General features: G+C 45.5%; 1 protein-coding gene across 1 annotated transcript; it reads right to left on the reverse strand.

Annotated features, from left to right (window-relative positions):
• Positions 1-10,804: 10,804 nt before the first annotated feature.
• SUMO1 (small ubiquitin like modifier 1) lies at positions 10,805-23,469 on the reverse strand. The gene is made up of 5 exons (XM_073646459.1): positions 23,309-23,469; positions 14,103-14,180; positions 13,653-13,730; positions 13,092-13,163; positions 10,805-10,946 (listed from the first exon to the last, which is right to left on the reverse strand). Exons 1-5 carry the CDS (start codon positions 23,318-23,320, stop codon positions 10,878-10,880), a joined length of 309 nt encoding a protein of 102 aa, XP_073502560.1. The 5' UTR covers positions 23,321-23,469; the 3' UTR covers positions 10,805-10,877.
• Positions 23,470-24,192: the final 723 nt, after the last annotated feature.

Here is a 24,192-nt window from a genome sequence, read left to right on the forward strand (position 1 = left end):
CCGAGCATTTTTGCGGCGGCACCCCCGGCAGTCTGTAGAAAGCCTAAAAAGTGCCCAAAACGATAGTGACAGTGCTCAAATGACATGGGGACAGCATGGGGATCGCCCCAGGAAGCATTTCTGACCCCCAGGTCACTGCTGTCAACAACGGGGTCAGAGGTAGTAAACCACTTTTACAGGCTCACAATAAAACGTTCAAAAACGAAAGTGAAACTGTTTTTCTGTGAAATATGTTAAGGAACATCCTTTCCAGGGTAAAGACTTATGTATAAGGTAAAATAAATAACCAAAAACAAAAATACTCCTCCACACATTGGGCTATGTTCACAAGTAGCATTTTTTATGCGTTTTTGCACTTTTGTATTGCTTTCAACCGTGACAACTGCATTCACCGGGAAATGTCATTTTAACATTTTACAACCTTATCTGGCCATGTGCTGTGTGACACATGCATACAGTGCAGAAAAGACATGGGAACAGCATGGGGAAGACCCCTGGAAGCATCTCTGACACCCAGGTCACTGCCTAAAAGTGTACCCATCAGAAGTCATCCTTGCCGCATCAGAAGATGCAGACTTGCAACTATCCCCGTGCAAGTCCTTGTCCCAGAGCAGTGTTCAATTGTACCTCCCCCATTCCTTGCAATGCAAGCGCAAGTATGCAGCCTGCCACCCACCCACCCCCAGGCTGCAATACCATACTACTTGCATGCATTTGAAATTGGGCCTTTTAGGCATGTGGAGGCGGAATCTGGCCACCACGTCATGGCTGCATCGGCGGCATGGTATCCATACTCGGTCCCCAGCCGCCCCGTGGCCGGGTGCCCACACACGGTCCCCAGCCGCCTGGGGGCGGCCGGGTGTCCATAAACGGTCCCCAGCCGCCCCTATTTGAAGGACAGCCTAACCACAAACACGTGGACAAGTGAATGTGGCCAGGGATGGTCCATCTGACTGACGCCTTCACACTGGGTTAATATTGTGGAAGCCGGGACACAGTTGGACACTGGGATGCAACACGTCCTCCAGACATAGAGGATTGCGGGTCCTGGGTCAATAAGGCTTCAACACAAAGTTCAGAAGGAAGACAGCAGCAGTGGTCGGCCTCCTACACAACGAGTAAATTATTCATGATCATGAGGCCATCCATCTCCTTAGCTTTCTGTTCCTTGGAATGCAAGCGCATGTATGTAGTAGCGGCTAGGCCTGAGGTGGTCAGCGTTTTGGCGCATATCCTACCTCCTCCGAGGATTGCTGGATGTTTTCCTGCTACTATCCCAGTTCTATGACTCCCGTTAAAACAAAGCTTCAGGTGATGAATGATGGATGAGGTGGTGGCAAAGGAGAAAGAGCAGGAGGAACAGAGACCATTCACATCAATATCAGGCCAGTCAACCACACATGTCTTGTAGGATATGTTTCTGTACCAAAAGGAGCCGTTCGGCTACACAGTTATAGGGCATACAGTGAGTGCAATGCCTACCAAAAATTTCGAGGCACTCCAATGCCCCTTGGAAGTGACATGGAGGTCAGAGGGCCTTAACTAAACCGTTTTTTCCATTTATAGCAACTGGGTCTCCTGTACACTGTTGGCCTAAGCAGTGAATGGAAGGCTTTCCAAAAATTATGAGGAACTGCAATACCCCTTGAAACAGACGTGGATTACAGCGTACTAAAAACCTTCTACCCATTATTGGGGAGTGGGTCTCCCTTAGTGTTCGCCTATGCATTGAAAAGCAAAAGCTGACTAAAATTAGGAGGAAATGCAATGCCCATTGGAAGAGTCGTGTAAGTTAGTTAATTAAAAATAACATTTCAATGCCCCTTGGAAGAGCTGTGGAGTTCAGAGTGGTTTAACAAGACGGTTTTAATGGCCCTTGGAAGAGTGGTGGAGGTCACAGTAGCTTAACAAGACGGTTTTAATGCACCTTGGAAGAGACGTGGAGGTCACAGTAGCTTAACAAGACAGTTTTAATGCCCCTTGGAAGAGACGTGGAGTTCAGAGTAGCTTAACAAGACGGTTTCAATGCCCCTTGGAAGAGACGTGGAGGTCAGAGTGGTTTAACAAGACAGTTTTAATGCCCCTTGGAAGAGTGGTGGAGGTCGCAGTAGCTTAACAAGACGAGTTTCATGCCCCTTGGAAGAGATGTGGAGTTCAGAGTCGCTTAACAAGACGGTTTTAATGCCCCTTGGAAGAGACGTGGAGGTCAGAGTAGCTTAACAAGACGGTTTTAATGCGGCTTGAAAGAGACGTGGAGGTCAGAGTGGTTTAAAAAGACGGTTTTAATGCCCCTTGGAAGAGACGTGGAGTTCAGAGTAGCTTAACAAGACGGTTTTAATGCCCCTTGAAAGAGACGTGGAGTTCAGAGTAGCTTAACAAGACGGTTTTAATGCCCCTTGGAAGAGACGTGGAGGTCAGAGTAGCTTAACCAGACGGTTTTAATGCCCCTTGGAAGAGACGTGGAGGTCAGAGTGGTTTAACAAGACGGTTTTAATGCCCCTTGGAAGAGACGTGGAGTTCAGAGTAGCTTAACAAGATGGTTTTAATGCCCCTTGGAAGAGACGTGGAGTTTAGAGTAGCTTAACAAGACGGTTTTAATGCCCATTGGAAGAGTGGTGGAGGTCGCAGTAGCTTAACAAGACGGTTTTAATGCCCCTTGGAAGAGACGTGGAGATCAGAGTAGCTTAACAAGACAATTTTAATGCCCCTTGAAAGAGATGTGGAGGTCAAAGTGGTTTAATAAGACGATTTTAATACCCCTTGGAAGAGACAAGGAGTTCAGAGTAGCTTAACAAGACGGTTTTAATGCCCCTTGGAAGAGACGTGGAGTTCAGAGTAGCTTAACAAGACGGTTTTAATGCCCCTTGGAAGAGTGGTGGAGGTCGCAGTAGCTTAACTAGACAGTTTTAATGCCCCTTGGAAGAGTGGTGGAGGTCGCAGCAGCTTAACAAGATGGTTTTAATGCCCCTTGGAAGAGACGTGGAGGTCAGAGTGGTTTAACAAGACGGTTTTAATGCCCCTTGGAAGAGACGTGGAGGTCAGAGTGGTTTAAAAAGACAGTTTTAATGCCCCTTGGAAGAGTGGTGGAGGTCGCAGTAGCTTAACAAGACGGTTTTCATGCCCCTTGGAAGAGACGTGGAGTTCAGAGTCGCTTAACGAGATGGTTTTAATGCCCCTTGGAAGAGACGTGGAGGTCAGAGTAGCTTAACAAGACGGTTTTAATGCGGCTTGAAAGAGACGTGGAGGTCAGAGTGGTTTAAAAAGACGGTTTTAATGCCCCTTGGAAGAGACGTGGAGTTCAGAGTAGCTTAACAAGATGGTTTTAATGCCCCTTGGAAGAGACGTGGAGTTCAGAGTAGCTTAACAAGACGGATTTAATGCCCCTTGGAAGAGACGTGGAGGTCAGAGTAGCTTAACCAGACGGTTTTAATGCCCCTTGGAAGAGACGTGGAGGTCAGAGTGGTTTAACAAGACGGTTTTAATGCCCCGTGGAAGAGACGTGGAGTTCAGAGTAGCTTAACAAGATGGTTTTAATGCCCCTTGGAAGAGACGTGGAGTTTAGAGTAGCTTAACAAGACGGTTTTAATGCCCCTTGGAAGAGTGGTGGAGGTCGCAGTAGCTTAACAAGACGGTTTTAATGCCCCTTGGAAGAGACGTGGAGATCAGAGTAGCTTAACGAGACGATTTTAATGCCCCTTGAAAGAGATGTGGAGGTCAAAGTGGTTTAACAAGACGATTTTAATACCCCTTGGAAGAGACAAGGAGTTCAGAGTAGCTTAACAAGACGGTTTTAATGCCCCTTGGAAGAGACGTGGAGTTCAGAGTAGCTTAACAAGACGGTTTTAATGCCCCTTGGAAGAGTGGTGGAGGTCGCAGTAGCTTAACAAGATGGTTTTAATTCCCCTTGGAAGAGACGTGGAGGTCAGAGTGGTTTAACAAGACGGTTTTAATGCCCCTTGGAAGAGTGGTGGAGGTCGCAGTAGCTTAACAAGACGGTTTTAATGCCCCTTGGAAGAGACGTGGAGGTCAGAGTGGTTTAACAAGACGTTTTTAATGCCCCCTGGAAGAGTGGTGGAGGTCGCAGTAGCTTAAGAAGACGGTTTTAATGCCCCTTACAAGAGCCATGCAGTACAGCATATTAAAAACATTATTCCCATTATTGGGGAGTGGGTATCCCAAAGTCTTTGCCTATGCCTTCCAAGCAAAAGCTGCCAAAAATTAGGACGGAGGAACTTGCAATGCTGGCAACACGGACCACGGTCACCCTGGTGGTATAGTGGTGGTGGAGGCTGAGGATAAGGAGAAGAGCAAAAAACAGCCGAAATGAGGAAGCGTACACCCATGTGTGGGTGTGAAAAGGTGCATGGGAATACACCTCCCGAAATAACACAGTGGATTTGACTTTATGTTACTCTGCTGTCATTTGGTGGTGATGAGAAGTCTAGCCCAATCCAGTCCTTGTTCATTTTGATAAGGGTCAGCTTGTCAGCATTGTCAGTTGACAGGCGAGTGCGCTTATCAGTTATAATTCCCCCAGCGGCACTAAAAACACGCTCCTATAACACGCTAGCGGCAGGGCAGGCCAGGACCTCTAAGGCGTACAGAGCGAGTTCATTCCAAGTGTCCAGCTTGGATACCCAATAATTAAAAGGCACAGAGGAATCACGGAGGACGCTGGTACGGTCAGCAAGGTACTCCCTCACCATCTTTTGAAACTTTCCACTCCTTGTGAGAGTACCCCATGCCTCAGGGCCTGTAAGCTGGGCGGGTCTCAGAAAACTGTCCCAGAACGTTGACAGTGCTCCCCTGCCTCTGCTGGATTGGAGTTGCGTCTCTCTCGCCTGTACGCCTTGGTTGGTCAATGAACTGTGACCTCTGCCGCTAGCGTGTTCAGATGGGATTTTTTTTAACAGTTCTGCAGCAAGGGCCTTCTGGTACTGCCACATTTTTGCAGACCTCTCCACCTCAGGAATAAGAGAGTGAAAGTTCTCCTTGTAGCGGGGGTCTAAAAGTGTCACCAACCAGTAATGACTGTCACCCAACATTTTGACAACGCGAGGGTCACGGTTAAGGCAGCGTAACATAAAGTCAGCCATGCGTGCCAGACTGGTAACGGGCAAGACTTCCGTGTCCTCACCAAGATGAAGACTGACCATGCTCTCCTCCTCCTCCCCCGTCCTCAGGCCACCCACGCTGATCCGACGGTATGATAGTTGTACAGGTACTACCGTCTACAGCGCATGATACCAGCTCCTGTTCTTCCTCCTCCTCTCCCTCATTGTCCCCCAGTGCACGTTGGAATGAGATGAGGCTGGGCTGTGTGTAATCGCCCATTACGGTTTCTTGATCCATCTCATTATACTCTGGCTGCAATGCCTCCTCTTTAATTCTCTGCAGAGAGAGTTGCAAAAGACAGACAAGTGGGATGCTGACGCTAATGATGGCGCCATCGCCACTCACCATCTTGGTGGACTCCTCAAAGTTTGTCAGGATGGTACATATGTCAGCCATCCAGGTCCACTGAGGTCTTATGTGTGGAGTCTAAATATCGACGGCATTGTTGCAGCTGGTACTCCACAACTGCTCTCTTCTGCTCACAAATCCTTTGCAACATGTGGAGGGTAGAGTTCCAACGTGTGGGGACATCACACACCAGTCGGTGTGCCGGAAGCTGCAAACACTGCTGCAACACAGCAAGGGCGGCGGAAGCTGTAGCCGACTTGCGAAAATGAGCTGACAGGCGGCGTACTTTGACGAGCAGATCTGGCAACTCGGGGTACGATTTAAGAAACCGCTGAACCACGAGGTTAAGCACATGAGCCAGGCATGGTACGTGTGTGATCTCGCTTCGCCTCACAGCCGCCACCAGGTTACGGCCATTGTCACACACGACCATGCCTGGATGTAGGTTCAGCGGTCTCAGCCACAGATCTGCCTGCTCTTTCACAGCTGTCCACAACTCACAAGCAGTGTGAGGTTTATCACCTAAGCATATGAGTTTCAGCACAGCCTGTTGCCGCTTGGCTGAGGCAGTACTGCAGTGCTTCCAGCTTGTAACTGATGTGGTGATATCTGAGATGGAGGCTGAACATGAGGAGGAGGATGATGCGCAGGAGCTGTACATTGTGGGGGCAACTCTGACTGACATAGGGCCCGCAATCCTCGGTGTGGGGAGGATGTGTTCCATCCCAAGGTCCGACTGGGTCCAGGCTTCCACTATGTTTACCCAGTGTGCCGTCAGGGAGATGTACCGTCCCTGGCCACAAGCACTTGTCCACGTGTCCGTTGTCAGGTGGACTCTCCCAGTAACTGAGTTGAGGGCACGGCCAAATTTTTGGGACACGTGCTTGTGTAGTGCGGGGATGGCACACCAGCAAAATAATGTCGGCTGGGGACAGAGTACCGATGGACGGCCACCGCCATAAGGTTGCGGAAGGATTCCGTCTCCACCAGCCTAAAAGGCAGCATTTCCAACGCAGTCGTGAAATGTGCGAATTTAGGACTGTGGGGCGTTGGCTGCGAATTTGCGCTTTCGTTCAAAGGTCTGGGATATGGACAATTGAACGCTGCGGTGGGACGTTGATGCTGTTTCTTGAGAAACTGCCATAACAAGTGAAGACTGAGGGGAGGGGGCATCTTTGAATGCAGTATGGACAGGAGATTGCCTTGCATGCACAACAGGGGGTTCTATTACACGCACAACAGCGGAAGAAGCAGTGGTGACACCCGCTGACACTGGTCGTGGACCCTGGGGTTCGCCCCACAAAATCGGGTGCTTTGCTGACATGTGCCTGATCATGCTGGTGGTGGTCAGGCTGGTAGTTTTGTCAACCCTGCTGATGCTGGCATGGCAGGTGGTAAATAGCCTTTTTGGGGTTATCAGCAGAGTCTTTAAAAAAATTCCAGACTCTGGAAGACCTACCGGTTGTACTGGCAACGTCCCTCGTGTTGGTGTTACGGGGAACTGTTGCCCGCCTTCTGTGTGGCCACCACACTGCTTCTTCCTGCCTGTTGGGGTACTCTGCCTCAGTCTGCGTGTCCTCCTGCCACGTTGGGTCAGTTACTAGATCATCCACCACCTTCTCCTCCTCTTCCACACCACGATCCTCCTCCTCACTTCGTGGCAATTGTATCTAGTCATCGTCCACATCTTGTGACAAATTGCCAGTGTCAACTTCCTCTGGCCGTGGCTGTTCAAATATTTGGGCATCGCTACATGGGATCTCCTCTTCCACCACTTCAAGCGGAGCAGGCGAGTGTCCAAGTGTGGGATCAGTTGCTGTCTGAAAACACTCGGCATGGTGGGAGGAAGGAGCATCAGGGTGAGGAGGAGTAAGCGGTCGAGACTCACGGCTACTAAAACTTGACCGTGTGGAAGACAGACCGGAGGTGGTGGTGCCCAGGTAACTGGAAGTATTATCTGCTATCCAATTAATAACCTGTTCACACTGATCAGTTCACAATACTGGTGTTGTAGTGTGCTTCCCTAGTAATTCAGTCAAGAAGTGGGAGCGAGAAGATGTGGCTGTTGGTTGTGGCACATTTTCACCTTGGCTACGGCCCCGTCCTCTACACGCACCATCACCAGAACATCCAGTTCCACGTCCATTGCCACGCGCCTTGCCCATAGTAAATGAAGTAAAATAGCTTACTCGCACTATCAATGGAAAAAGGGTAATAAAAAGGAGATTAGAACCGTGGAAGAGGAAAACCACAGTTCTATTTCTCTGACCTACACCAGAATCTTTTAAACAGATATATTTGTGTCTGAACACTGAGCAAGACACTCAACTTTTTTATTTAAGTAAAAAAGGCAAAAAGGTGGATAATACAGAGATTTGAACCGTGGAACTGCAAAACTACAGTTATAGTTATGTGGCCTACACCAGACTCTTTTAAACAGATATATTGGTGTCTGAACAGTCACAGACACACTCAATTTTGTAAAAATTTACTTATTTATTTATTTTATTTTTTTTTGGGGGGGGGGGGGGGGGGGATACCAAAAGGTTAATAAGACGCGCATTTGTACAGTCTGACTGAGGAAAAACAAAAATACAGGATTTAGATGAAAAAAAAAAAAAAAAAAAAAAAAAAAAGGATTTTTCCTGGCCCCTGAGACCAGGGGATAGGTCTAGCAATTTGACCAGCAGGAGCACACAGGACTGTAATGCAGCGTTTGCTGGTATAACCACTGCATCTCCTATACAGCCTGCCTGCCTGCCTGCTATCTGGGATGGATATTAGTCCTGAGAAGTACTGTTTGTTTGATTTGGCAGGCTTTAGAGACCCTACTCTAACTATTTCGCAGTATAAATCTCTCCCTAACTCAGCAGCACTCTCCCTACACTGTCTGATCCGGAGCGACTGTGTCCAAGATGGCGGCGCCCGGTTTTAAATACTCGAGGTGACGCTGTGCGGCCATCCAATCACTGTAATGCCCACAAACAACATGGCTGCGGCATTACAGTGACTGGCTGGCAATCCCTGCATGTTCATTGGCTCTGTAAAGAGCGCCAGAAGTGCAGGGCGGAGACCAGAGCTCCCGCCCGAGTAATTCGGAAATGCTCAGTGCTCGCCGAACATCCCGAGTAGTGAGATACTCGGGTGAGTATCGAGCAGTGTCGAACATGCTCGCTCAACACTATTATTATCTGGTTATTTTAATTTGTTTGTCAAAAGGGTGAAAATCATCCTGGAGGTCAAAAGAAATCAAAAGACTGTTTACTAGGTACAATTTGGCATTTAAAATTGCATGTGGTCACAAGATCAAGGCAATAAAAAAAAAAAAAACAGTAAAGGGAACTGGTCATTTAAAATAACGCTATTAACCTGCAGATATGGGGTTAATCTGAAGGTCAATAGCATTCTGTCTCTGTGCGGCGCCCGCATTGCACTTTAATCCTCTCGGTAGCCTTGCTCAGTAAGTCATAGGGGTGCCGCGGGCATGGTTTCAATCACCGCTCAGTGGAGAGAGAGAGGTGGCTGTAAACTCAATTTTGCACTGACTGACAGCCAGTCCCCTAATGATGAGTCGGCTGTCAGTGTCAGGGGTGCAATTATAGCCAGTGCTCTCTATGAACTGAGCGATTACTGAAACTGTGCCCACGCCACCCGTGACAGAGAGAGGCTGCCAGGAGGAATAAAATTAATTTCCTCCCAGCAGTGGCGCTCTCAGTGCGGCAGCCACATGGTGTCACCTGCAGATTTACCCCATATATTTTATGACAGGTTCAATTTAATATAAGCCTCCAAGACTATATGGGTATGTGGTCACTGTCCGGAGCCACCTGTGGCCCCGACACAGTGGAATAGCCGGCGCCGGCTTCCACTCACTTTATACAAATGAGCGGCACCATTTTTTTTTCCACCTGTGGACTTTCCTCATAGTGGTTAGGTCTATGGGGATAGCCCGCATGTGGACCCACCGGAGAAATTTACATGCTGCGGTCTGGAAACACGCGCCGCATGTTAGTTTCCGCGGGTGAGCTGTAGAACCATAGTGGACATGATATTTCTAGAAATCCCATACACTATGCTGTAACATCTGGCTGCTGCGGGTTTGATGCTGCATAACACATGGCTTCAAACCCGCAGCAGCTCCTGACTGTGGGAACATACCCTATCAATTCTTGTCACTCGTCCATGTAGAAAATGATTTACTCCTCACTTACACTTTCAATACTGATTAAAATACAACAAAAAACAAACGTGATCACTGATTTTAAAAATGTTTCTTCTTTTTTAATATTACTTCAATTAAGCCAATACAGATAATGCATTTTTTTCTTCTTTTTATCTTTTTTTAAAACCCATGCCCCACAAAAATAAAAGATACAACAAACATTTTCTCTATACATAGGGTTTTTGAAGCATGACCACTTCTAAAAACACAACTCCTAACTCTTCTAGGCAGGCGCTGGAACAATGAAGTTATGGTGCCAAGGTTTTTCAACTTTAATATGAAGCAGAGTATCTAATAAGTTCTCTCCTCTCGTCACAAAGTTACCATGTAGACTCCAAGCTGGGTCCTCGTAGCCCAGAGGCATAGATGACAAAAAGGCTTGAATTGGTGAAGTGTGCAGATGCTGCTCATCTTGGTACATAGTGTGGCTGCTGAAATGATGCGATGTTTAAGGGAAGCCATCCTCAGAAAATGACCAATTGTTTAAGTCAGGATTTTGTGTTAGATGCATTTAAAAAAAGGTCTTTTTTCATATAACAATTAAAAAAAAAAAAAAAAAAAAAAATATTGTAATTTTGTAATTTTCAGTGGCCACTGGTTGTTTTTTTTTGTTTTTTTTTTAGACTCTTATTCCTTGTCCATTCAGAAAAAGGTTTTAGCAAAGCTCCTTCTCATCAGCGACATGGTTACAGTGACAGGTGATACCTCTATACACAGCAGATAACACGGGATACACCAATCACAAGGTGATGCCACATCTAGCCCCGCTTTCCCTCCTTTTATGACGACCTTTGCACAGGCTCATTGGATGCATCAATACAAAAGATAAGGTCAGAGTCTGTTCATTGTGACTATGTACATGTGTTTCCTGAAACAGAAATGAGTATAAAAATGCCCCAGTGGCCAGTGTGAAAATTACAAGATTACCAATTTTTTTATTTTAGTAAAGATTGCGATATAGAAAAGAAAAACACACATTGCCAAACGATTTAAAAAAAATACATATAACACAAAAATCTGATTTAAACAATAGGTAATTTTCTGATCGTAGCTTCCCATTGAAGTGAAGACAGCAAGTGGATAACAACAAGGAAGCCGTACGGCAGGGGAGATAAACAACTTATTACAAAATTAAAAAAAATCCAGAATGTCAAAAAAAAAAATCCAAATGAAAATAGAGCAAAACAAAACATTAAATCAACGAATGGCCCCCAGTCTGTTCCTGATAAACCTCAATAACGTCTTCTTCCTCCATGCCCAGCTGTAAGAGACGACGTGAAAAGTTAGAAATACAAAAACACTGTAAACAATATCAAACCTCAATACAGAGTCTCTTCATATTAAGTAATTTGGACTTAAAATGTTAAGCCTTTCAGTTACATATAATCAGGGCTGGAAGGAAGGGTAGGCACCTGCCTGCGTCGCCATTTTGCAGCAACCAAGAAGGAGCACAGTTATATATATATATATATATATATATATTTTTTTTATCTATCTATATTTATTTCCTCATGGCTGCTGCTCGTACTACCAATGTACTAAGAGCAGGAATCAGGAGAGCCAGGCGAGGGCGCTGCAGGAAAACTGTGCTCTACCGTCATGTTGCTTATTTCACCTTGTACTAAGGGCTGAGGTGCGGCTCCCTCTGCACCCTGCGCAGAGATTCCTCCCGTTTTAAAACCAGCCAAACCCAGAGTATCTACACATCCTGCTGTACATGGAGAGAATATGTGCATACAAACACTGTCCAAGGGTCTAATGTGCCAGGGGACCATACCGCTCTTACTAGTTAGAGCCTAAAATATGTATCGGACGGTGGAGTGGATCATAATCTGTCTACGATTCAGATTACCCCGTATTTTGGCTGCACGGGGAGGACTGTGCGGTTCTGCTGTGGCAGGAGAAAAATGGCTGATCTCCTCCTTCACTTGCGGTCCAGTAATATTCCATGACTGTTCCATCACCTCTTCTCGTTGTCCTGCTGTACGGTGCGGTGTAATGTGTGCGTGCGTTTGTGTGAGATACGGTGTGTGTATGATTGTGTGATATGTATATGTGCTGATGTATATGTGTAAGATTGGGTGTTGGAGCACAATGTGCCTTCTCGGCCTTAGGGAACTAATATCACAGCCCCAGGATCTTTAAGAAATAAGAAGTAGGGGGCGCCATCTAAGCGTAGTATTGGTTTCAATATGCGCGTGTAAAAACACAACTATAGGCTCACCACAATATGTGTGCTAAGGAATGGGCACAACTCCATTGGGAGGCGTGATCGGCAAATATCACTCGTCTGCTGGACTCTTGGTCTAGGGACAGGATCCTTCTTCTGTCTTGCAATTATGGCAGCTTTTCATATTTAATATACACGATGTTTCTAATGCACTAATACTAAATATGTGACATGTGGGGGATTGTTTTTATTTTATTTTTTTTTTTTAAGATAGAAACCTTTTTTTTAATCGTCAAAATGGAACCTGTTATTGCATGTTATACTATGTAAATTATGTCTTATAATATTGGGGCTCCCACAGTCGCTCACCCACCAATCTTAACCAATTTTCTTTCTGTATTGCTGGGATTATTCACACCCGTTGTTTTTAGGAGTTGAATTAAATAAACTTTATCATGTTTTAGTCATTGGAATCATTATTTCTGTCCTGGCACATATATCCTTTTTTTCTTGATTCATTTAGTGCCTCTTTGGGACACTTACATTCACACAGATTACAATTTTCGGTAGTTTTTTTTCGCTACTTTTTATTAACAGCTATATTCTGCCCAAAATATATCACATTATATTCCATTCTCATTCATTAATACTATTCTGCATTATATCTGCATACTCCTCTGTTTGATTTCTCTTGGCTTCAGTAATTCGTATGGATTCATACAATTACGGATCCAACCTTTTTTCTTTTGTGCCATCCCTGCCTTTTTAGCTTTTCTATAAATGTATGTTCACTCAACAGTTTACTGTACATAATGCAGGCTGAAGTTCTCAGTTGTAAGATCATCTATAATAAAGCATGCTTTTTTTCTTGTATCATAAAAGTGCCTTCATCTACATGGCAAAGCCAAGCTCGGTCTTCATTGTGGATTTGTTCCGCCATTCATTCACCTTCCAAGGGCACTAAGATTGTCCCAGCTCTGCATTTAATTGTTTACCTGGGAAATATATGGCGGATGTGCAGTACCCGACCACAGCCACTATTCAATTGTGCAGCTCCGCAACTCTGCACATCCAGTTGGTATCGGATACAGCTTATCAGTGGGGGTACTGGGTGTTGCACCCCCACAGATAAGATATTGATGACATATCCTAAGGATAAGCCAGCGATATAAAAGTCACGGAAAGGCCCTTTAAATAGAAAAATGATTATGGGCACCATGATTATTCATTACGAACCTCTTTAGGAGTCTGATGATCTGCAATCCTCTGCCCTTCAAAAAGAAACCTTAGGGAATTCATGGGCACACCCTAAAATTAACAAAAATGGTTCAGAAAGACAGGTATTAAAAAAATAACTATTTACACATCATAGATGGATGCTAAGTGCTGCTGACCAGTGGAAGTCTGGGTCCTGAAACCGCAACCGATCAGTCAAAACACAACTCTGAAGTGCACAACGCCTGCATCATGCGCACACAGAGCGGTGTACAGAGCAAGAGACTGACTACTGAGCCTGGACAACACTCGGTGAGTGGAGCTCGTGCAAGAGTTTCAAGATTAAAGTTAATGTTAAAGTTTTTAGATTATAGTTATCCCATCATAAAAAGAGCAATATGATGTTACAGGTATTTCCAATATTATGTTTTCAAAATTTCCAATTACTTATTCAATGACTAAGCTTGTCAGCCCACCAATGTGTAAACCTGACCCCACTCCCACAGCACACTATGGTGAAAATAGTAATTGGACCCCATACTGATGGAACAGGATATTTCTCTGATACACCGTATTTCTCACCTGTCTCTGACAGTAGGACTCTTTCAGCTTTTTCAGATGCGTCGTCATCTTTACCTTAAAATGGATTTCACTGCTGTCCTGAAAAGATAAGTGTGCAATATAAACATGCGAGAGCAGAACAAGCTTAGAAAAGCTTACAAAGACAACCAAAATTAAGATAACGCAAGCCAGCACCTGTCCATTTATTAAAACAGGATTCATCACTTGAAAATTTAAGTGATTTTTCTCCACACAAATAACAATGTAAACCAGCCACATACAAAAGGGGGTCAATCATTTCACTATAGTAATGACCAAGAAACCAAAAAAAAAACAAAACCTAACCCATTCCAACCAATGAAGTGAGATTGTGCTGGACATACAGTATATATCCACAGTGTTCATAAAATAGGAATGATTCATTTACATGTAAAATTGTCCCATTATGTGAATTTCCATACCAACATTTACCTGGCCAATTACTTTCAGTTTAATATAGTCGCCTCCTTCTTTCTTATCTCCCAAGTCCTCGCTGGATGGTTTAGCTTCCTGAAAAGTGAGAAGATAAATCTATGAAAAAGCATAGTAGAACATGGACAAATACCAGGATCAAAACCTGGATCCGTCTAACTGGTCCAGCCTTGAACCTGCACAAATGTGTCCAACCATATTTAGAGCTAGCAGCAATTATAAATGGATCCTTTAAGTAAGCATTATATTACATAGTTAGCCATTAAAAGGGGTTGTCCAGGCTTGATACAAAAGTCTGCAGTCACTGTGGTATTCTCGATGAAAGCAGGTGGCCAAATTATCACATATACAGTACAGACCAAAAGTATGGACACACCTTCTCATTTAAAGATTTTTCTGTATTTTCATGACTATGAAATTTGTACATTCACACTGAAGGCATCAAAACTATGAATTAACACATGTGGAATTATATACTTAACAAAAATGTGTGAAACAACTGAAAATATGTCTTCTATTCTAGGTCTTCAAAGTAGCCACCTTTTGCTTTGATGACTGCTTTGCACACTCTTGGCATTCTCTTGATGAGCTTCAAGAGGCAGTCACCGGAAATGGTTTTCACTTCACAGGTGTGCCCTGTCAGGTTTAATAAGTGGGATTTCTTGCTTTATAAATGGGGTTGGGACCATCAGTTGTGTTGTGCAGAAGTCTGGTGGATACACAGCTGATAGTCCTACTGAATAGACTGTTAGAATTTGTATTATGGCAAGAAAAAAGCAGCTAAGTAAAGAAAAACGAGTGGCCATCATTACTTTAAGAAATGAAGGTCAGTCAGTCAGAAAAATTGGGAAAACTTTTGAAGTGTCCCACAGTGCAGTTGCAAAAACCATCAAGAGCTACAAAGAAACTGGCTCACATGAGGACCGCCCCAGGAAAGGAAGACCAAGAGTCACCTCTGCTTCTGAGGATAAGTTTATCCAAGTCACCAGCCTCAGAAATTGCAGGTTAACAGCAGCTCAGATTAGAGACCAGGTCAATGCCACACAGAGTTCTAGCAGCAGACACATCTCTACAACAACTGTTAAGAGGAGACTTTGTGCAGCAGGCCTTCATGGTAAAATAGCTGCTAGGAAACCACTGCTAAGGACAGGCAGCAAGCAGAAGAGACTTGTTTGGGCTAAAGAACACAAGGAATGGACATTAGACCAGTGGAAATCTGTGCTTTGGTCTGATGAGTCCAAATTTGAGATCTTTGGTTCCAACCACTGTGTCTTTGTGAGACGCAGAAAAGGTGAACGGATGGACTCTACATGCCTCGTTCCCAAAGTGAAGCATGGAGGAGGAGGTGTGATGGTGTGGGGTGCTTTGCTGGTGACACTGTTGGGGATTTATTCAAAATTGAAGGCATACTGAACCAGCATGGCTACCACAGCATCTTGCAGCGGCATGCTAGTCCATCCGGTTTGCGTTTAGTTGGACCATCATTTATTTTTCAACAGGACAATGACCCCAAACACACCTCCAGGCTGTGTAAGGGCTATTTGACCAAGAAGGAGAGTGATGGGGTGCTACGCCAGATGACTTGACCTCCACAGTCACCAGACCTGAACCCAATCGAGATGTTTTGGGGTGAGCTGGACCGCAGAGTGAAGGCAAAAGGGCCAACAAGTGCTAAGCATCTCTGGGAACTCCTTCAAGATTGTTGGAAGACCATTTCCGGTGACTACCTCTTGAAGCTCATCAAGAGAATGCCAAGAGTGTGCAAAGCAGTCATCAAAGCAAAAGGTGGCTACTTTGAAGAACCTAGAATATAAGACATATTTTCAGTTTCACACTTTTTTGTTAAGTATATAATTCCACATGTGTTAATTCATAGTTTTGATGCCTTCAGTGTGAATGTACAATTTTCAGTCGTGAAAATACAGAAAAATCTTTAAATGAGAAGGTGTGTCCAAACTTTTGGTCTGTACTGTATACACTTTGAATACTCGCGGTCACATGCTGACTAGACTCCTCTGGCTCCTCCCATTTCACTTTCTTTGAAAAATACACAGGAAACTAGTCGGCACGTGACAACAAATTGCATGTATGCCGTAACTTGACCACCCACTTGCAATGGCAATCGTGACAGCATTTGCACCGCACACTGCCATGAGTCCGCAGTCTGTAGTTACAGAGTAACTGAGGACTTTTGTCCTAAGCCTTGACAGCCCCTTTAAAGTGAACTGGAGTAGAGTTGCATCACCTGAGATCGGCCACACTACAGTGTACAGAGCTGTGGCATTCTCGCTTGTTCTATACAGCGTGGAACTTGGAAACTGTTCAGCAATGGATGGGTCGACTAAGTGTGAGACTCCCACAGATCAGATACCAATGACCTGTCCTAAAGATAGGTCATCAATATCTTAGTCCTGCGTAATTCCTTAAAAGGCTACAATGCTGGATTGGTGCTGTGTCCCCTTATACGTTTTACCAGCACATCAGTGATTCTGTCCATCAGTTCAGCAGGGAACTGCAGCATGGCTCTATACAAGTCAATGGAACCAAGCTGTAGTTCCCTGCACAGTGAAGAACTAAACGAGGGCTGCAGCCAATCTAGTCTCAGGATCAGTAGGCATCCCATTGCCAGAGCAAGATCAGTTACTAGTTAGAGGCTCTTCTTAACGATCGAGTGGCCACCTCTCCAATCCCCACAGCCACTGATAGTGACCCATTCACATCCCAGTTATAGGACCCACATCTCTAGGACATTTATGGCATATACTATGAAAGTGCATTAATGTACAAGATGGGACAACCTTTTTAACCCCTTAACTAGCATGCGATTTTACGTTTTCATTTTTTACTCACCTTCTTCCAAGCAGGGCTGTGGAATCGGTATAAAATGGACCAACTCCCAAAATATATAATAAATTGGGTACAGTAATTCAATGCAGTTTGTGGGGAATAGTGTTTCATAAGAATTTGGGAAAATTATGAAATGTCCTATAAATGTCTGTCCTATTCCTGATCTAAGGGTCTAGACCTTTAGCTGACATGAATCTGTGCTACAGTAAATTTATCACTTAAACATGAGCCATGTATGAGGGAGTCGGAGGCATGAAAATTGAGGAGTCGGAGGTTTGCTTTACCGACTCCACAGCCCTGCTTCCAAGAACCATAACTTTTTTATTTTCTGGCCATATAGCCATATGTGGGCTTGTTATTTGAGGGACGAGTTGTACTTTTGAATAACACCATTCTTTTTACCATATAGCTTATTGGAAGAGGGATAAAAAAAAAAATAAGGTAAAACTGACCTGGCAATATGACTCCCCAGGCCAGTACTAGTATGCAAATCCCAAAAATGTAGTTTTTATTTAGCTGGTGAAAAAAAAAAAAAAAAATCAGAAATTTGTAAAAGAAAAATAATTTTGATTTTGCGGCCATTTTCTGAGACCTGTATCGTTTTCATTTTCCGAGAAATAAGGCTGTGCGAGAGCTTATTTTTTGCGTCATGAGCTGACATTTTTACTGATACTATTTTGAGGTAAATACGATGTTTTGATGGTCTCTTATTGCATTTTATTGCAATCTTGCGGCGGCCAAAAATGCTGCTACAGGCCGACGTTCACAGGCGGGTCGTAATGACAGGCGCGGGGGTTATCGGCAGACCACTGACAATCAATCAGCCATCAAGTGCAGGGAAAGATGTGGGCTTGGCGTGCGAGCCCACAAAGGCAGGGACACTACTCTTGACGTACAAGTACGTCAAAGGTAGTGAAGGGGTTAATAGTCCTAAAAGGTATTTCTCACCTACTCTTTGGTCCCCATTCTGGTGACTGGTGGAGGGGGGAAATCGACACCCAGAACAATTACCTTACAATTATTGTCTATGTAGTAATCTTGTAGCTGGCTTTTACCTCCTCTAGGTATGAAACCACTGAGGAACCCAAGACGACTAAACATGATGCTCATTTCCAGGTAACAATGACTACATTAGATGCAGTAATTTTACCCTATTCCTGCCTGTAATACCTGAGGCAACTGACCACAGGCAGTAAAAGGAATTGTTCCCTTTCTTTCCTAGCACTGAGATTCCTAATGCCCTTCTTAAACAGTCTGCTCACGCTTTTTAATGTCCTTTCATAAGCAGCGCTGCTGATTCAGCCCTCCACGGAGCGAGAGGTTGCCAGAATGTGGAATCAGCAGGTTCATCATGCAGAAAAGATGAGGAATTATATTCTGCAAGGGAATGAGAATCTAAAGTAGAACACAGCAGACGGTGCGTTACATCCGCATTGCTGCGAGCACGCGCCTTCACAAAGAAATATGAAACAAGGCACGAAACAAAGAAGAGAATGTGCAAAGGTGATGGGCAACACTACACTTCCAGCTACAGAGTTTGCTGAAAGGATCTAGAACTCACTATCTGTCCTACTGGTCACGACATTGTGTCTCTTTTCCAAATCCATCAGTGAATGAACATGACGGCAGCACATCAATACAGACCTTCTTATTTCAATGATTTAACTTATACTGTAGAATATTTTCCATCAAGACTACTGACAACTTACATTAATATACACTATGTTCATCACTGTGTGCCACCTGTCGTTAAGGACTCACTTCCAGCAGTGACATAACCAATGTGCAAGGACATCAGTCATAATGTCACCGGTCCAGCTCAGAAGTGGATATGCCCATCACTGCGTACTCGTGAGTACTGCCCAAAGCACTGCAGCCATGCTCTGCCATTCTGCCATTTTAACCAGGTTATCAACATCAAGCCCAGTATCACTACCAAACCTGTACCTAAAAAGAATGTTTTAATTAAAAAAGGAATGTATTATTATATTAAGCTAAAAAAAATAAAGTTAAGGTACTGCCATAATTATATGGTGCTAAAGGGTGATTTTTAAAGGGTAAACAAATGGCTGTTCAAGGAAAGGCTGAGAATTGCCAAATTTTTCACTTTTAAATCAATCAATTAAAAATCAGTCACCTTTCAGTCCATTTTAGTTCTGAATTTTAATGCTTCTAAACATGGAGATTATATTAAAGGGGTTTTGCATACACAAGGTCACATGAGCGCCCACATACTCAGGGGGAATCATGACAGTGTGTGCATCGCATACTGTGTGTGCATCGCATACTGTGTGTGCATCGCATACTGTGTGTGCATCGCATACTGTGTGTGCATCGCATACTGTGTGTGCATCGCATACTGTGTGTGCATCGCATACTGTGTGTGCATCGCATACTGTGTGTGCATCGCATACTGTGTGTGCATCGCATACTGTGTGTGCGCCGAATGTAACAATTCGTCATAGGGTAACTGCAAACTTTTAATTTCAGATCAGAGACCGCCTTTAATGAGATTCAGGGAATCCAAAAAATTAAAAACTCAATGGGGTGCATCATCATCTTAAACAAGTACAGTCTCAATGTGCTTGGAAAAACCAACAATTTACCTCGTATTTAAAAAAAACAAAAAAAAAACAACACCTTTGTTCTCAAAAACAGAGGGATTTTTAATTTTACTGCTCTTCGTCTAGTTTACCGGATACCTCTGCAATCTATTGGAGGTGGGAAGTCTTCTTGGCAAGTAGCACACGCTTGCAAGCTCTTTCCCATAGAGCTGGTAAGCGCTGCTTTGCAGCCACTCAGATCATTAGATCCAGACAGCTTTAGTGTGGCTGGGCTCCTCCATTGCTGCAGAGGAAAAACCTGTACCAGCTTGTACCACTTGAGAGCGCAGAGTTAGGGCAGCCATGCAGCAAGCCCAAACTATCAACATAACGGAACACATCCTCCCACCAAGTGGGAAAGCAGAGGAGCTGTGAGAGCTCCTGCCAAGACGAGACAACCCCTATAAGTAACTCTGTATGTGATGAGAGGCTTACCAAAATACTGTCATTCCCTATTGTCTTCTACTACGCCATAGCTATGAGCACTAATCATCAAACAAACCTTTAGTGATGCTGCTACAATCCGTGCAGGGGTTGAGGAAAGCATATAAAATGCCACAGGAAGCCCCAGATAAACTTAAGGCTATGTGCCCACGATGCAGAAATGCTCCTGATTTTTCCTGAGCGTTTCTGCATCTCCCTGGCAGAAAAAACGTATGAGGATTTTACATGCGTTTTTCTAATGTGATTTTGCATGCGGATTGTCAAGCGCTTTTCCAAGCTTTTTTAGCATCACTTGGAAAAGTGCTTGAAACTTGGTCAAACTATATAAATCCAGACAACCGGCATGGATTTATATAGTGTGACCAAGTTAATAGTAAAAGAATGGTAAAAAATAAACATTATACTCACCTTCTGATGGCCCCCGGTCTCCTTCTCCGGTGCGTCGGGCGGCTCGCGGTGGTCTAAAAAGACCTTCCATGACGTCATTTAGTCATGTGACAGGTCACACGACCGCCGACATCAGCGGTCGCGTGACCTGTCACATGACATCATGGAAGGCCCTTTTATAGACCATCGCGAGCCGCTGGGGAGCCAGGACGCACCAGAGAAGGAGACCGGGGGCCATCAGAAGGTGAGTATAATGTTTTTTGTTTATTCTTTTTTTTTTGTTTGTTTTTACAGGTACTATGGTACCCGGGTCTGGAGAAGAGTCTCCTCTTCTCCAGACCCGGGTACCATCCGCACATTGAATTGCTTAATATCCGCATGTGCACATTTAGTGATGCGGATATTATGCGATTCAATGCAAGTAAATGGCGGCGAAAACACCGTGATTACGCAAAATTAATGGTAGTGCTGCGGATTTTTCCGCAATGATAATCCGCAGCGGAAATTTCCGCAACATGTGCACATGCGGATTATCATTGGGGAATATTGCAGACCTTCTACCAAGTGTTTTTTTAAGTGTTTCCGCGGCGGAATTGCTGCTGCGGAAACGCTTAAAAAACGCGTCGACTCCTCAATTTCCATGACACCGACTCCCTCATATATGGCTCATGTTTAAGTGATAAATTTACTGTAGCACAGATTCATCTCAGCTAAAGGTCTAGACCCTTAGATCAGGAATAGGACATTTCATAACTTTCCCAAATTCTTATGAAAAAATATTCCCCACAAACCGCATTGAACTACTGTACCCAATTTATTATATATATTAGGAGTCAGTTGGTCCATTATATACCGACTCCACCACAATGGGCTCCGTCTCCACAACTCTGACTCCACAGCCCTGATTACAATGTTGTCAGTTTAAAGAACATATCATGAAAAGCTATTAAGAAAGCTCATAACGTATCAGTTTAGTAGATGCAAGTAATGAATGTCATGGCATCCACCACCTATAAGAATATAAATATATATACACCGCATATAAATATATATTTTTTTTCTAAGAGTAAGTTTATTCCCTTAATTGTAAGTAGACCGGTGGAATCAGAGTCCGGAGATCCCCACCAGTCCCGTAAAAACGATCCAAGAGTGTTGCAGCTCAGGAGACAGATTGGTCTCAGGACCCAGCCCCACCAAATTATTTGCAATTAAGAAAACAAAAACAATGTAAAAGTAATAGCAAACAATTAGTCTTTAACTTGTTTGATGGAATAACATTCTCCTACGCCGTCTATCCCACAATGTTTTATTATATATTTAAACTGGGAAAGGCCAAGGGAACCAAATTATAACCACTGCCTGGCAATAGAGCCCTAAAAACGTGCAAGTCTGGAGCTTTCCTGATGTACAAGCTAAATGGAAAAACAACCATGATGTGATAGGGCCTCGTGCATCATGGGGATTGCCCTTCTGTGTACCATCATCAAAACTGAGCGCCGACTGCCTACACTGCACCTTAGGCCTCGCTCACACGAGCATATAACACGGCCGAGTGCTATTCGCTATTTTGTGTTTGAGTTTGGTTGCGTGTGAAACATTGGACTGCACTCGGATGTCACCCCAGTGCATTCAGATATAAGCCAAGTCAGGCAATGGAGGAGATGGAAAAATTACTGATAGGAGTACAGTGCACTGACACTTGGCTCACGCTTGCAACAGAGCTGGAGCCAAGTGTCATTAGCATCTCGGATGCCATACGCTAAAGTGATTCCAGCCTTATCAGTAGTTCAGACTGCAGCTGTTTTTCATTCATGCTTTATAATAAAGAAATGTATGCTCATATATGTTGCCATGTGCTCTGCAGGTCAGTGCAATAGATCTACAATTATATGAGGCGGGGGGGGGGGGGTGTACAGCGCCTCATCATCAGGCCTGATGCCCCCATATATTGGGTACAGCGGGGCTCTACCGCCAGGCCTGATGCCCCCATATATTGGGTACAGCGGGGCTCTACCGCCAGGCCTGATGCCCCCATATATTGGGTACAGCGGGGCTCTACCGCCAGGCCTGATGCCCCCATATATTGGGTACAGCGGGGCTCTACCGCCAGGCCTGATGCCCCCATATATTGGGTACAGCGGGGCTCTACCGCCAGGCCTGATGCCCCCATATATTGGGTACAGCGGGGCTCTACCGCCAGGCCTGATGCCCCCATATATTGGGTACAGCGGGGCTCTACCGCCAGGCCTGATGCCCCCATATATTGGGTACAGCGGGGCTCTACCGCCAGGCCTGATGCCCCCATATATTGGGTACAGCGGGGCTCTACCGCCAGGCCTGATGCCCCCATATATTGGGTACAGCGGGGCTCTACCGCCAGGCCTGATGCCCCCATATATTGGGTACAGCGGGGCTCTACCGCCAGGCCTGATGCCCCCATATATTGGGTACAGCGGGGCTCTACCGCCAGGCCTGATGCCCCCATATATTGGGTACAGCGGGGCTCTACCGTCAGGCCTGATGCCCCCATATATAGGGTACAGCGGGGCTCTACCGTCAGGCCTGATGCCCCCATATATAGGATATAAGCAGGGCTCTACCGCCAGGCCTGATGCCCTCATATATAGGGTACAGCGGGGCTCTACTACCAGGCCTAATGCCCTCATAGAAGGTGTAGCTGGGCTCTACTACCAGGCTGTACCCCAGCACAGGGCACTACACACGCCGGGCAGGTACAGGACAGATTACGTAACCGCTCAGTACACCGCACACACATAAGAACATAAACAAGCCGCAGCGACACCTGCGCATGTCCCGTCACTAGCGCAACGCTCGGCCCTTGCTCTTCCACATCCACCACCTATAAATAATGGCAGCTAGTACTGCCAACCACCAGTCCCAGAGCCCCCGCCACCACTGCATCACCTGGTCAGACATGCTGCCTACTGTCCCCCGGTGCCGGTCCGGTGCTGTGAGCCGCTCTTTCCTCCGGGCACAATAACAGCACAGGAGACTCAAACAAGCCTAGAGTTCCTGTGAGGATCTGACGTCACTTCCGGCGATATAGGCCCCGCCCACATCACGTGACACACTGTTACGTTCAGTGCGCGCCGCTGGGCTGTGCAGGAAGGGGTTGTAGTGGAGCGCGGGGCCGGGGTAATTGCCAGTGATGTGACCGCGCATACACCTGAGCATGGCCGCTCACCATAGGAGATAACTGACAACAGCGGGGACACCATGACCGGTTGCATGCTGGGGCTGAGAGGGAAGGCGGTAATGTTACGGGGTTGTGGTAACGGTTGTATGCTGGGGCTGCGCAGGGATGGTGGAAATGCCACTCGCATGGTCCTGCGAAGAAGGTGGTGATGCTGCATGGTGGGGGGGTTTCCGCAGGGAATGGGATGATGAGACTCGAGTGGGGCTAGGTGCTGCACAGGGAAGGGAATGATGTCACTTGTCTGGGGCTGTGCGAGGAAAGGGGTGACACTGCTCGCTGAGACTGAGCAGTAACGGGTGACGTTACGTGGGGCTGCTTGTGGAAGGGAGTGATGCCACGCGCGTGGGGATACATTCTGTGGGGAAGGGGATAATGTTAGTCACGTGGGACAGAATGCTGGGGGTGGGGCTGTGCAGGGAAAGGGGGGATGATGATGCATGCTTGAGGGGGGCTGTGCAGGGAAGGGGATGATTATGCATGCTGGGGTGTGCAGGGAAGGGGATGATGAAGCATGCTGGGGGGGGCTGTGCAGGGAAGGGGATGATGATGCATGCTGGGGTGTGCAGGGAAGGGGATGATGAAGCATGCTGGG

Source organism: Phyllobates terribilis, unplaced genomic scaffold (assembly GCF_046119375.1).
Source record: "Phyllobates terribilis strain yellow unplaced genomic scaffold, ASM4611937v1 Scaffold_9__5_contigs__length_417890890, whole genome shotgun sequence".
Taxonomy (NCBI): domain Eukaryota; kingdom Metazoa; phylum Chordata; class Amphibia; order Anura; family Dendrobatidae; genus Phyllobates; species Phyllobates terribilis.